The sequence below is a fragment of the Adiantum capillus-veneris genome, chromosome 10 (assembly GCF_014529385.1).
Source record: "Adiantum capillus-veneris isolate H3 chromosome 10, ASM1452938v2, whole genome shotgun sequence".
NCBI classification, from domain to species: Eukaryota; Viridiplantae; Streptophyta; class Polypodiopsida; order Polypodiales; family Pteridaceae; genus Adiantum; species Adiantum capillus-veneris.
This window is the reverse complement of record NC_140940.1, coordinates 65,011,264-65,024,777: the sequence shown is the minus strand read 5'-3', so window position 1 is coordinate 65,024,777 and position 13,514 is coordinate 65,011,264. Positions and strand designations below refer to the sequence as shown.

Sequence of the window (13,514 nt, the reverse complement as noted above, 5' to 3'; positions counted from 1 at the left end):
ACTTGGCCAGTGGCCACAAAGTCTACAGCAAATGTGTAACTCCAAGTTCTCCCATGTGGTGAGAGAACTCGAGAACCTGTGTATGCAACCATCCCTCCACTGAGTCGAGGGACCACTCTGTGTCGGTCCTACCACAGAGGGGAAAGGAGAAACCAACTGCCGAGTCCAAGGCCTCTGTCCCCCTAGCGGCGAGGAACAGAGCGTGGACCCTGAAGCAGGCTGCCTCGTGGTCTGCTGCGGAATCGCCGAGAAAGCGAGTGAATCCGTAATTGAAGAAATCCCAGCGGCGTCGGAGGTCAATGCTCGTCAGACCACGAGGGATAGCTGCAAGGGAAGATGTCTGAATCTGCAGAGGGGGCCGCAAGAAGGGCTGACCCTCTCTCGCTAGGCGACTCGTGGCAAAAGCACTGCCAAGAGATCTCCTAGCCGCCGGCGAGGGACCAGTCTCCTGGGTCGACTGAGGTACTGGAGCAGGAGGAGGGGGAGCAGGAGCAGGGGGGGGCGGAGGAGAAGAGAAGCGGGGTGGGGCGACAGAGACAGAGGGGCGAGGTGGGGAGTGGGCGGGAGCAGAGGGCGGGGGAGGGGATGAGGAGGAAGAGGGGAGATTTGGAGGTGGGAAGGCTGGCGAGGGTGAAGCGGAGGTGGAGGCTGGCGTAGGGGACTCCTCCTGCTCAAGAGGACCAAAGCGGTTCCCCGTGGGAACCCACTGCTGCTGAGTAGGCACCTGAGGGCCACTCTGCGTGCCAGGCTGTCGCTGTGGCCCCTGGCGTCGACGGCCATGGGCCTGCTGCGACCCCTCCTCCGCTGGAGCCCCAGGCTCGGAGGGTGGCTCAGAATCTGTGCGCTGTGTCGCTGGCTGAGGCTGCGGCCCAGTCTTGGCAGGCTGGGGCTGAGGCTGAGGTGTAGGTCGTGGCCTCCTCCGTGGACAGGCCTTCGCTAGGTGGCCCATCTGTCTGCAAATGAAGCACTGGTTCGGAGACCCGAGTACTCCACACTCTGTCGAAACCAACCCCCACTCACCCGAGGCAAGAGGATGACCTTCGGGAGCGTGTGGGTATCTCTGACCAAAACTCGAACTGAAGGGATGCCAGCCGCCTTGGCAGCTACTGATGCTGCCGTACAAGGTGTCTCCAGAACAGTCCCGATGGCGGAGCTAATCGTGGAGAGAAGTGGAAGGTACTCCCTCCGTAAACCCGGAAAGCAGACTGAGATGGGGATGTCTGCCTCCTCTACTAGCACATCCGAAGTCGGGTCAAAACCATGTCGCCATTGTCGAAAGTGGGCGCGTGATGCTCGGATAGCGAGTGGACTCATAGCTATGACCTTGGAGGCCATCTTAGAAGTCTCGAACTCGATCTGGTAGTACCCCCGTTCGAGGATCTGAACATCCAAAATCTTGCCCACCTCTGCGAGAAGGCGGGCCTGGAGAAGGTTTCGCAGCTCTCCTCTGCTAGGACGGGTGCCGAGAACCTTGCAGATGACAGAAGTCGCCTGCAAGCGCTCTACCTCTGCGGCAAGGCTCGCTTGCTCTGTCGGCGAAAGAGCAAGTCGAATGGTGGGCTCAGCGGGGTCGGGCGAGGGGGCTTCAGGCGAGTCCCTCTGTGGCGGAGCTGGAGCCTCCATCTGTGTCTACTGCTGAGTCGAAGAGGCGGACGGAGAAGAACAATCTGCAACCGAGGACGCCGAACACTTGTCCGAAGAATAAATGTTGCAGAGCCAGGCGCAAAGAAACCTTCGGGGATAATGCGGACAAAGGGGGGGGGCGGGGGGGGGGGCAGCGGGCGGGCTAGGGGGCAGCTAGGGGGGGAGGGCGGCGGGCAGCAGGGGGCAGCAGGTGGCGGGCAGGGCTGGGAGGGGGAGACATCGCAAGGCGGGAGGGGGTGGGGGATGCAGTGCGAGGGCAAGGGGGGGGGGCAGCGCGAGGGGGGCTGATGGCAGCGCGAGGGTGAGAGAGAGAAGGGGGGTGAGGGGAGGCGATGGCGCAAGAGGGGGGGGAGCGTGCAGCAGCAGTGAGCCGGTCTGGTTGTTCAAGCGGTCCTTTTCCTTGCACATCACTCTACAACAAAATTTACACGCAAAATAGAGTTTTCTACACAAAGGGGACTCATTCTAAATCTTGAGAAAACCAACGTTTTGATCTTTCATACCTGGATAGCAGTGACAAGGAGATTTATTTTCACGTTTGATAGCAGCTAGGTGGAGAAATCTGATTCATATCTCTACCTTGGGATCATCTTTGCGATTAGAGCTGGGATGCTATGTCAGAAATCTTATCTGCTCTCTTAAAGCATTCCATGCATGAATATTTATCAACGAAAACACAAAACGTATTATCTCAATGTTCAAATTTATCGAAAGCCCCATTTTCTTCAAAGCATAGTCCATGACTTAAGCAAATGGAAGAATTTGTTTTTATTCAAATACAATAGAGCTACCAGTATAGTGTAGTGAGTAAAGAGGCTTCTTCTTAAGTTACTATTTCAAAGGGGCTTCTTTGAAGCCAAAGCTTTATGTTGTATCCTTGTTTTCTTCCCTTTTTCTTAGTTAAGTTCACAATTCTTGATTTGCCCAGGTACAAACATGAATTTCACTGATTTTAATTCTCTTTATGCTTTTTAATTTTTCTGATAGTATCTAACAAGAGGTAATTGCTGGCAGTAGGAAATGCTGCTAGCCAAAGGAGACGCCGACAAGCCATCACAGTTGGCAAAGAGCGAAGAGATGCTGTTGTTCGGGCAAAACGCATGCGCAGGACAGATGCCAGTGATGAAGGGATGATGGATGATGAACAATTCTCAGAGAAAACCCTAAATGAGGACACAATTCAGGCTGTTCAAGACCTCAAATCATTATTCATAATGAGGTGCTTCCTATTAAACTGCACTTGAAGTGTACTTTGCAGTATGTTTATGAAGACGTGGTGTTCTTGCCAACAGTGTCAAGAGCTCTTCACAAAAAAGAATGGAGGCTTTGAGAAGGTTGAGGAGGATACTTTCATGCAGCTCAAATCCACCAGTAGGTGCAGCGGTTGAGACAGGAATTGTCCCACTCCTTGTGAAGTGCCTTGAGTTTGGCTCAACTGATGAGCAGGTATAATAGCAGTTGCTGTGGTGATATCATTGCTTTTTTTTTAATTGAAATGTTTTGTGCAAGGCTGATTGCGTTTTTCTTGATGTGCTACTCCTGGCTTTATTGGTGTTGCTCTGAAAAGCTGGTTGAAGCTGCCTGGTGTTTAACCAATATTGCGTCAGGCGATTCGGAACATACATTAGCAATCTTGCCAGCTCTTCCTCTTCTTATTGCACATCTTGGAGGCAAGTCACCTGACATGTTCTGCAACAGGGATTATTAATGGAACCTTGTTTACCATGACTAATTTAGTAACATTTGCAACTAGCTTAATGATATCAATCTTAAAAATTCACACCATCTTTGTGTTGAACCTTCAGACATGATTGATATAGCTTATCATGTAGCCTTATCTACCGAGACTAAGTTATTGACATTTGCATCTAGCTTATTGATGTCATCTTAAAATTTCACACCATACTTCGTTATTAGACTAAAAGGATTTTCTCAAGCTATGCTCTAGAGATATGATGGACTCACACGGTACAAAAGCATCTGAAACTTTGATGATGGTGGCAAGTTGCGATCATGGAATAGCGTTCACTGCACTTGTTCACAAGCTTTTGTGAAGCACTTTTAATTTTGTGTTCTTTACTAGTTTTGGAAACGTTTCTCTTTAAGCTCGGGCCATCTTGGTGACTTGTATGGCCTAGAAGGATTTGGTGGGTATTCAAGGGGAGTGGGAGACTTCTGCAACTAGCCTCTCGAATGACCTGAGGTGTGAAGATAGTGCACTGCCCTACTTGCAACAAACCTAACAGTTTGAGAAGTTAATAAGTACAGAAAAAAGATGGGGTTGAGAGAATTTGATAGTGGGAGCTATTACTAAAGTGCTCTTAAACTGGTGTCTGTGAATCCCCACGGTCAACAAACAAGTGGGAAACAAGTGGTACAACTCAAATGGGGTCCAGCCACAAGGAGGAAGCCTCTAACAGTGCATGTCATGGCTTGATGACCTTCAATATCCTTTTGGATATTTTTGCAAATAAGGATAATTAGCTAATTCATGTATTTTGGTTTTCATTATAAACTAACAAAAAATTTGGAACTATGCAACAGAGTTTGCCATTGATGAGTTGCCACAAGGTATGGTGGATCCACACAGGGGGCTAGAACAAAGATAATGCACACTTCCTCCTACATGCTTGTGACAAGAATTGAAGCATATTAAGACCAAACTTGCTTGTAGAAAAGATTGATGCCTTGGGGTGTGGGCTAGCTACGGCACACCAGATAATCACAATCAATAAGATGAAAGACCGTGAGAGTTTCTCAATGTGCATGTATGCATTTATCAGGATTGGGTTCTGATTAGGATTTGGTTGCATCAGAATTTGCATACAACTTTCTTGGTAGAGGTCAACGATGAGGATCCAAAGGCTGTTCGATTCATCTTGGACACTTGAAAAAGATGTTTAAAGCTCAATTGTATTAGGTTTGCTCCACAGTGCTGAGGTCTCAGACCATATAGAGAATGGGAGGGCCAGGGCGAAATTTAGCCATAGTGTTGATACCCTTCCTTTTCTATGCAGACAACATTGTTCCTATTTTAGACTCCCTAAATTGTCTATGACATCATTTGGATGCATTACAATCCTCTTGTGAGGATAGAGATCTTGTAGTGAACCTTGATAAAACCAAAGTGAAGATGTTCAACACCGCACAAGCATGGATGATCAGATCACAACTGAAATTCGCTTTTTGAGAAGAGCCAGTTGAGTGTAAGATCCCATGTATACTTGGGAGCTCCCTTCAAATGGCTGTAGATTTCTATGGAGGAGGAAGCGAAGACCACACTTAACTTTGGGCTTACTCCCCTTTGTGAATCGATCACATTAGGGCATGGCACCTCACTATACTTTGGTTTCCAGCTCATGTCCATGATGTGTGTGACTAGGAGGCTTTTTCCCCAATCAAGCCTTATCTTTTTGTTAGCACATTCAATAATACTACTTACTATTTTATCTGCCCTTTTGAGCTACTCTTTTCCATCTTTGTGTGCATTCCATCAACAAGGATAAACAATAACTCAAAAGGTTAGCAACAGGGGGCTATCATTTACATCTCTAGATTGGCTACAGTGTACTAGATATAAGACGAACTTCAGGTGTTGTCTTCATTCATTAGTGTGCCTATTCTTATGAGGAGTCTTCTATGGTTGGGTACTTGATCTAGAGCTCCTTACCGTTCTCTGCCATGCCTATGATGGCATTAGGGGCACATAAACAATTTTTGCACAACTTTTATTTTTCTAGAATTGGAACTTTGACATCGCAATTACTTTTTCAAATCCTTCTGAGCTTTCCTTTGGAGATTAATGCTTTTATCTCTCAAATCTTTTTGAATATTGGGGTCAACTTTTTTTATGTATGCCTAGGAGGCAGCATAGCGGAGTTGTCATGTGTGCCAAGTTTACCGAAGTGTATCTGGCTATGCAAGAATGCACTAACAGTTGTCATATGTGCCAGCTTTACTGAAGTGTATCTGGCTATGTAAGAATGTCTTTTAGTGCATTGATTGTGGTCGCTCTGAGCTCCCACTCCCTTGTTGTATCAGCTTTTCTATCCCAACCTCTCTCTTATTATTTTGTTTACCCACACATGCAATCATTTGGGTAGTGTTTCTTGGATATTGGAATTCATCACTTAGCCACTTTCTTGTAGTGAGGGGTGATTACAAAGAAAGGGGGTTATATGACATAAAAACTAGAACAATGTTGTGTGCATCTCTTCCAGCTATGCCTGTGGCTTAAAATGGTAATTCATGTTTTTCCCTTTCTACCTGGTTTCACGACTTGCAGAAAGAAGCGCTTTACCTGTAGCAGAGCAGTGTGCATGGGCTGTTGGGAATGTTGCTGGTGAAGGGGAAAAGGCCAGAGACATCTTGATTGCTCAAGGGGCTTTACTTCCATTAGCAAAGCTTTTACTTTCAAATAAGTCCACCCTTGCAAAAACAGCTGCTTGGGCACTTTCCAATATTATCAAGGTATGACCATCAGTTTTTTTTCGATCTACCTCTTAATGTCTATTTTTTTTTTGTGTATACAGGTTCAGACACACATGTGCGCACGCAACAGCAACAAAGAAAACCACAAAATGAGTCGATGTTTTCAGCTTTCTTGGATGAATTATGCTATGAAAAGATTGGGTTTATTCACAAGAAGTGCTACTTCTAATTCAGGGACCAAGTTCAAAAGCAGCAATGGAATTATTCAAGCTGGATAACTTGCCAGAAGCCATTACTCGGCATATGACAAAGGGGTATTTATCTTGTCTGATTTCTTAAGTGTGATTGAATGGTATTTGTCTATGTCTATTGTGATCAAGCGTGCCCGCAGCTGAATGCTCAAACTTAACTTATTGACTTATTGGGATGCAGATAAGAAACATTAACTGTATGGTAATGGGCTGTTTAAGTTTGCCAGCACTAATTTAAGCTAAATGCTTCCCATTCATAAAATCGCTTAATCCTGGCACTGAATACAGTCTGAATGATTCATAGACTGAGTATACTTTTGGTTAGCTTAAATTTGACATGTGAATGATTTGAAAGATTGAGGAAGTTGAAAGATGATTGTCTTCTTTTCTGAGACAGTCCCACAGCAAGATGAGGAAGTTGTTAAGGAGCTGCTGCTGTGGCTGGAAGAGAATAAATGCGATATTTATACTGATCTAGAGAGAAATCCATACGAGGACAGTTCCCAGAAAATCAATGTTGATGTATGAGAAACTCTTGGAGCTAGATTGCAACAAAGTCTTAGAATGTTTATATCTTGTGGCAGTGGCAGCCTTGTGCAAGAGGGGCTCGTTTTTACAAGGATCATCTGAGATGGCTTGGTCGGTAGTCATCAACAGTTGGCCCTTGCCCTTACAAGTGGACCTCATCGGAATTTGATGGCCCCTTTCGTCATGCAAGAGATGCATGATGCAGTGCTTGGTATTGATGCTGCCTCTTGCCATGGAGAGGATGGGCTGACTCACAATTTTTTCTTGCAATTGGGATACGATTTTTCATGTACTTCTGAGGGCTTGCATCCTATTTCTGATACAGGCATGATGCCATTACTATGTCTTCCGGGCCGATTCTTTTATACCAATGGGTGGGGATTCCTCTTACTTGTGTCAGTGGAGAGCAATTACTCTCATGTCTTCTGTGTATATAAGATATTGGCTTGGACGATCAATGCACGTTTGCACACTTCTTGGCCGCTCTTGTGTTGTCTACAAAGTGCAAGTGAGATCTTTCAGGTCTTTCAGTTGCAGTCTTATGTGTGTCGGAGGCACTGTCTGGCAGGTGATTACAGTGATGTGATGACTTACTGGCTTAGCAGCAGCCGGTGAACCAACTAGGAGCAAGGCCGATTAGGAACAGGAATCCGAACCCAAATCTGAGCTGAGGGCTGCCGCCAAATCATGCAGCAATTCATGGGCAAAACATGAACAGCTGTACAAAACTTGCTGATGTGGCAATGCAAATTTCAGGCAGCTTTTCAGTTCCAGATAATAGAGCAGTTGAGTTTGGGTGAATTATGAAACCAGATGCTTTTAAGGGCTGATTTTAGCCGTGTATTTAAAATTGCTTTTGTTATGGCCAAGTGCCTTTAAATACGAGGCCTAGCCTCAGTTGTAACACAGATTGGTGGAAGTGCATGTCACACATCTGCATCTAATTAAATACCGCTAGGGACGCTTGACTTGAGGGGCCAATTCTGGAGCCAACTTACAGATGCCGGCCGAGGGGCCTAAACCCTAAGAAGAACAAGTAGCAAAAGAAGAAGAAGAAGTCCTACCAACTTATGGGGACCCCGTCCGATGGGGCCCCAGTGACATAAGGGATTAAAATAAGTGACATAAAGGGATTAAAATAAAGCAGGACTCACACACACACACACACACTCATGCAAAGCTGATGATGTGGCAGATGTGCGGCAAATTTCCGAAAATTGCGTTGGCATGATGACGTGGCAGGTTGTACGGATTTCCACGTTTTGCGCTGGCTGATGGTGTGGCAAGCTGTACGGATTTCCGTAAATTACGCTGGCAGCTTTTGGCTTTGCTTTTTGGACCAGAAGCTTGAGTTTTGAAGGCTTTTCATTATAAGTGCTTTCCAGGCCAAGGGCCTTTAAATATGAGGTTAGGGCTCATTCTCTGGCATGTTTCCTGGAGAAGGTACAGAGTCTGGAGTACCGGCTTGTACTGTGTTGATGCAATATAAAGAAATACCGAAAGGGGCGCCAAGGTTTGGGGCCAATATTCTCTGGGGTGGAATTCCGCCACTCCGTGTCGCGTCGTCTCTCTCTCTCTCTCTCAGTTCAATTGTTAATGAAGTGCTAAAAGTTTGTTCTTTTCTATTGGCACGTGGTGCCCGTCTTGTGACAGTGGTATCAGAGCATCAGGCGTGTGCTTTTTTGAAAGCATACCGGTCCTACAAAAGAGCAGGCAGAGCTATTGGAATTTTTATTTGAGGTATCTTCGGGCTCCAACCCGGACTTATTAGCCACTCCCACCCTTACTTCATCGCGCATCGGGCGCGCTCCCATCTTCACCGCTCATGTCTTACAGGGCATAAGCCAATTAAGATCACTTGCAAGAGAAGGATCCAGATTTGTTTCAGGTCACTGTTTTTCTCAGAAGCAGTGCCGTGCAAATGTTGATGTCTACAGCTACCTAGCCAACATACTCCAAGTACTTGGCAAGCTTTCAAGAATTTTTTTTTGCCCAAAGTTATATGGTTTCTGACATCTTCCTTCGGAGTGCAACTTCTAGCAGAGTGGGGTATCCTGAAATGCTTGCCATGGAAACCCTTGCAGATTATAACTTGAAATTTCTCGACATCTCTCAGTAGATGTCTCTTCACGAGCAGATGACCTTGGAGGTCCAGTGCGATTGCTATCTTGGGACTATCATCGCCGCCAAAGAAACACTGTTTGTCCAAGAGCTGATGGACCATGTTGTGCTCGGCTACGACCCTATGGAATGAACCTAACCCTAATTTTTTTTGGTGCAAGTTTCAGGATGGAAAGTCAGTCGACTTTTCGAGCTCGATTGATGTCGAGATTGCTTTTTAAGTTTGAAATCTGTTTGAGAACTTGTTTGGTGATCCTGTTTGGAATTTGTTTGAAATGGATGGTATCTGTTTTGAACCTGTCTTGGTGCCGATTTGAAATGTTTGACTTTGGTTGTAATACTGGTTTCAATGATTGGTGATTTTACTCCCGGGTGGAGTAGTGAGAAATGTTGTTTTGCTATTGTTTGAACCTCCGAACGACGCAGACGGGATGTCTGGGGAGCGTTTGGTTGTATGCTTGTAAAATAATTGTTGTTGTGACTCCCGGCCCAGACCTGGATGGTTATGCGGGAGGAGTATTAAGAAGTCTGAGCAGTGGTTACTTTCAGCACCTCCAAACGACGCAGGCTGCGGTCTGGGGGGCGTTTTGTTGTAAAAGGCCTCTATATCTCCCGGCCCGGACCTTTTAGGTTATGCGGGAGGAGTAATGAGGGAGTCGTTGAATATCTCCCGGCCCGAACCTTGTTAGGTTATGCGGGAGGAGTGTTCATCGGCGACTTTATGTTTCTATGTCTTGTAACATGCATATGTAAGCATTTGTGTTGCATTGTGATGCGCCAATTACTGAATATTCCTAATTGGATGCGATTGCCTTGGTATGTAATTTTAGTGCACCAAGACACACGTGGAAGATCAATACGGTCTGGGTGTGATGGCTAATTTTACTACGCCGGAATATCAAGAGTTCCGATTTGGACGAAAGGAGAAGCTAACTCCTTGATCAAAAGAGCTGCAAGGAGAAGCTAACTCCTTAACGAAACGAGCAAACTGATTGTCCCTTGGAATGTCCCTCGGAAATTTTTGAGCTAACTTGAGTTGTTTTGCAGATATGCTGTAAATTAAGACGATTACTCTCTTTCAAGAAGGGGAGATGTCACAAATTGCTGACGTGTCAAAGCCTAAAGAATGGAGCCAACTTACAGATGCCGGCCGAGGGGCCTAAACCCTAAGAAGAACAAGTAGCAAAAGAAGAAGAAGTCCTACCAACTCATTGGGACCCTGTCCGATGGGGCCCCAGTGACATAAAGGGATTAAAATAAAGCAACACTCACAAACACACTCACGCAAAGCTGATGACGTGGCAGCTGTACAACAGATTTCCAAAAATTGCACTGGTATGATGACGTGGCAGGCTCTACGGATTCCCGCGTTTTGCGTTGGTTGATGACGTGGCAGGCTGTACGGATTTCCATAAATTACGTTGGCAGCTGTTGGCTTTGCTTTTTGGACCAGAAGCTTTTGAGTTTTGAAGGCTTTTCACTGTAAGTGCTTTTCAGGCCAAGGGCCTTTAAATATGAGGTTAGGGCTCATTCTCTGGCATGCTTCTTGGAGAAGGTGCAAAGTCTGGAGTACCGGCTTGTACTGTGTTGATGCAATATAAAGAAATACCGAAAGGGGCGCCAAGGTTTGGGGCCAATACTCTCTGGGGTGGAATTCCACCACTCCGTGTTGCGTGTCGTCTCTCTCTCTCAGTTCAATTGTTAATGAAGTGCTAAAAGTCTATTCAGTCTGTTCTTTTCTATTGGCACGTGGGGCCCGTCTTGTGACAAGATGCTGAGGGAGCTGGATGGTGCAGTGGGTCTACCTAGAATATCACAAGATGTGGAGCATACTGAGTATGGACGGCTCTTGATATACATGGGGACTGCACATGGATTGGCCATTTTGAATGGCCTATAGAGATTTCCTATTGCAGGAGGTTTTTCATGCTTTCCACACAGACATGGAGCCAGCACAATGGATTATGTGATGGCACAACCGAGCTTTATCTCTAGTATCCAGGACCTCACAGTTGGACCTAGACATGTTGGTGTGGCAGTAGATCATGCCCTAGCGTCAATGACCATCTCTTTCCAGTTTAGTGTTGCACACATACTACGGATAGCAGCCCCTACTCGCTACACCTTTAACGGGAGACGGACTCTGTCTACAAAGATGGGATCTACAGACGCCTGTGCATTGAGCCAGGGTGACCTCTAGAAGAGCTTACTACTATACTGACACAAACATTGCACGATGCAGTAGCAGAGGCATACCCACACACCCAGCCTGAGCAGAGACGACGTTTTGTGAGCATGCCCCAAAACGGGTGGTATGATGAGGAGTGTCGCGAGACGAGAGCCAAGCTTCAAAGGGAGGTGCTTTTGGTGGACATCACTCATAGTCACAGATTGCCTTCCGACGCCTAGTGCTGTGGAAAAAGAGGGCATTTTTGGCTCGTCTAGAGCAAGATCTATATCAACTATTCTTGAATCAGGACTCACGTGAGGCATGGCGACTCTTTCAATAGCACTCCCCCCCTCGTGCCATTACTTCTACAGAGGCCTGGGGCCAGTATGCGTCATCTCTGTACACAGTTCTTGGACAGCCGCCTCTTCCTGACCCCCCCGAGCCATGCCCACACACATGTGCTTTTTTCACCGCTGAGATGGTGAAGAAGGCCATTGATAGGATGAGGACTGGGAGAGCATACGATCATGATGGCTTAGTGGCTGAGCATTTTATACATGCCAAGGATCTGCTCACAGAGCTTCTAGTAGTGATGTTCATCTGTGCCATGTGTGAGGGTTTGCCTGATACTTGGAGTTTATCCACTATTGTACCTATCTTCAAGTCAGGAGACCCTATGGAGCTTGGGAATTATCACACTATCATGATTGGACACACATTGGCACGGTTGTACGCATCCATTCTTGAGAAGCAGTTGAGTAGATGGGCAGAGAAGGAGGGTATACGCGTAGCCGGGCAAGCATGGTTCAGGAGAGGTTTTTCTACTCTTGACCACATTCTGACACTCAGAGCCATTATTGACGAGGGCAGATCATATGGAAGACGGATCTATTGTAGCTTTGTTGACTTCCGCAAAGCATTTGACACAATGCTCAAAGCTAGATTGATGCGCAAAGTACACGAGATGGGAGTACCCACCGAGCTGATTTGGGGGATTATGGCATTATACAGGTCAATAGTGGGGCATGCACGCACTCCAGAGAAGTTATCTACCTTAGTTCACTCCACTATCGGGGTGAAGCAAGGTTGCCCGCTCTCTCCTACTCTATTTGGTATGTATGTGGATGAGGTTTTTGACTATATTGAGAGAGAGGGGGATAGAGGTGCACAGTTGTCAGGGACATCGATTCCACTATTGTTATATGCTAATGATATTGTATTGATCTCCGACTCTCTAGAGGGGATGCAATGTCACTTGGATGCTTTGCATGGGTTTGCTCACGACAGTGGTCTGCCTATCAACCTTGGTAAAACCAAGGTTATGATGTTTAACAGCACCCCACAGTGGACGAGGAGATCAACACCCACATTCACATACGGCCATGAGAAAATGGCGTATACAGATGCTTACACCTACTTTGGGGTGGTCTTTAGTGGACAAGCATATTCATTGAGGAGAGCAGTAGACACTAGACCGACCAGAGAACGCAACATTGGGTGGATTGGAGAGGATGTGTTCACAGATTCAGTTTCAAGAGCCTCGGATGAAGCTCTGGCTTTTTGACATTAGTGGCTTCCGCAAGGTCAATGGAGTTCAGATATGAGGGCCTCCATTGGACCATCACGGGAGGTCGGGTCGCACTGATAGATGGGGAGACATGGAGAAGTCTCTAGCCTCTATGATCTCACGGCTTATTAGAGCAAAGGCTTCAAGACTATATGCATTATTCGAGCAGAGCTAGCTGCCTCCCCTGTAACAGACTTGGATACTCCAAGTCGAGAATCAACCGCGACAACACCAAATAACCACTTCAAAACAATTCACAGATCACAATAGATTCGCACTGGCCTGGTGGAGTTCCGTGCCTAGAGATATTGGCCCCAAAGACTGGCGCCCCTTTCGGTATTTCTTTTTATATTAATCAGATCAAAGTACAAGAGAGTGGCTAGGGTTTCACTCTCAGACTCTGCGTCCAGATGCTCTGAGAAGTGAAGCCCTCGCCACTTATTTAAAGACACATAGGATGCCCAAAAGCAGAGTCCCAAAAGCTTTCAAGTTAAAAGCATAAGAGCTCAAAAACTCTTCTCTCTCAAGCTCTCCTTTTTTTGTTAAAAAAAAGCATTCTCTTCCTTTTCTCTTGCGTAGAGTAAAAAGCGAAATTCGCGTCGCTCATCATTTTATAATTTATTTTTATTTTTATTTTTCAGCCTCCGTGATTACCAAAAATTAGGGTTTCTGGCAGAAATTAGGGTTTACAAAAATTTTAGGGTTTCTGTTGTCCGCCACGTCATCACTTTGTGACATACCCCCCTCTTGAAAGCATTGTAATCGATCGTGATTACGCCTGCAAAACCGACAAAAGCCATAA

General features: G+C 46.2%; 1 protein-coding gene across 1 annotated transcript in view; it reads left to right on the top strand.

Annotated features, from left to right (window-relative positions):
- LOC147448966 (importin subunit alpha-9) overlaps positions 1-13,514 on the top strand; it is a 91,100-nt gene that overhangs the window by 43,853 nt on the left and 33,733 nt on the right. Inside the window, exons 2-6 of the mRNA XM_086521356.1 lie at positions 2,659-2,863; positions 2,937-3,090; positions 3,212-3,314; positions 5,930-6,114; positions 6,310-6,389. Coding sequence (XP_086377482.1) covers positions 2,659-2,863; positions 2,937-3,090; positions 3,212-3,314; positions 5,930-6,114; positions 6,310-6,389 — 727 coding nt within the window. The remainder of the gene's footprint in view (positions 1-2,658; positions 2,864-2,936; positions 3,091-3,211; positions 3,315-5,929; positions 6,115-6,309; positions 6,390-13,514) is intronic.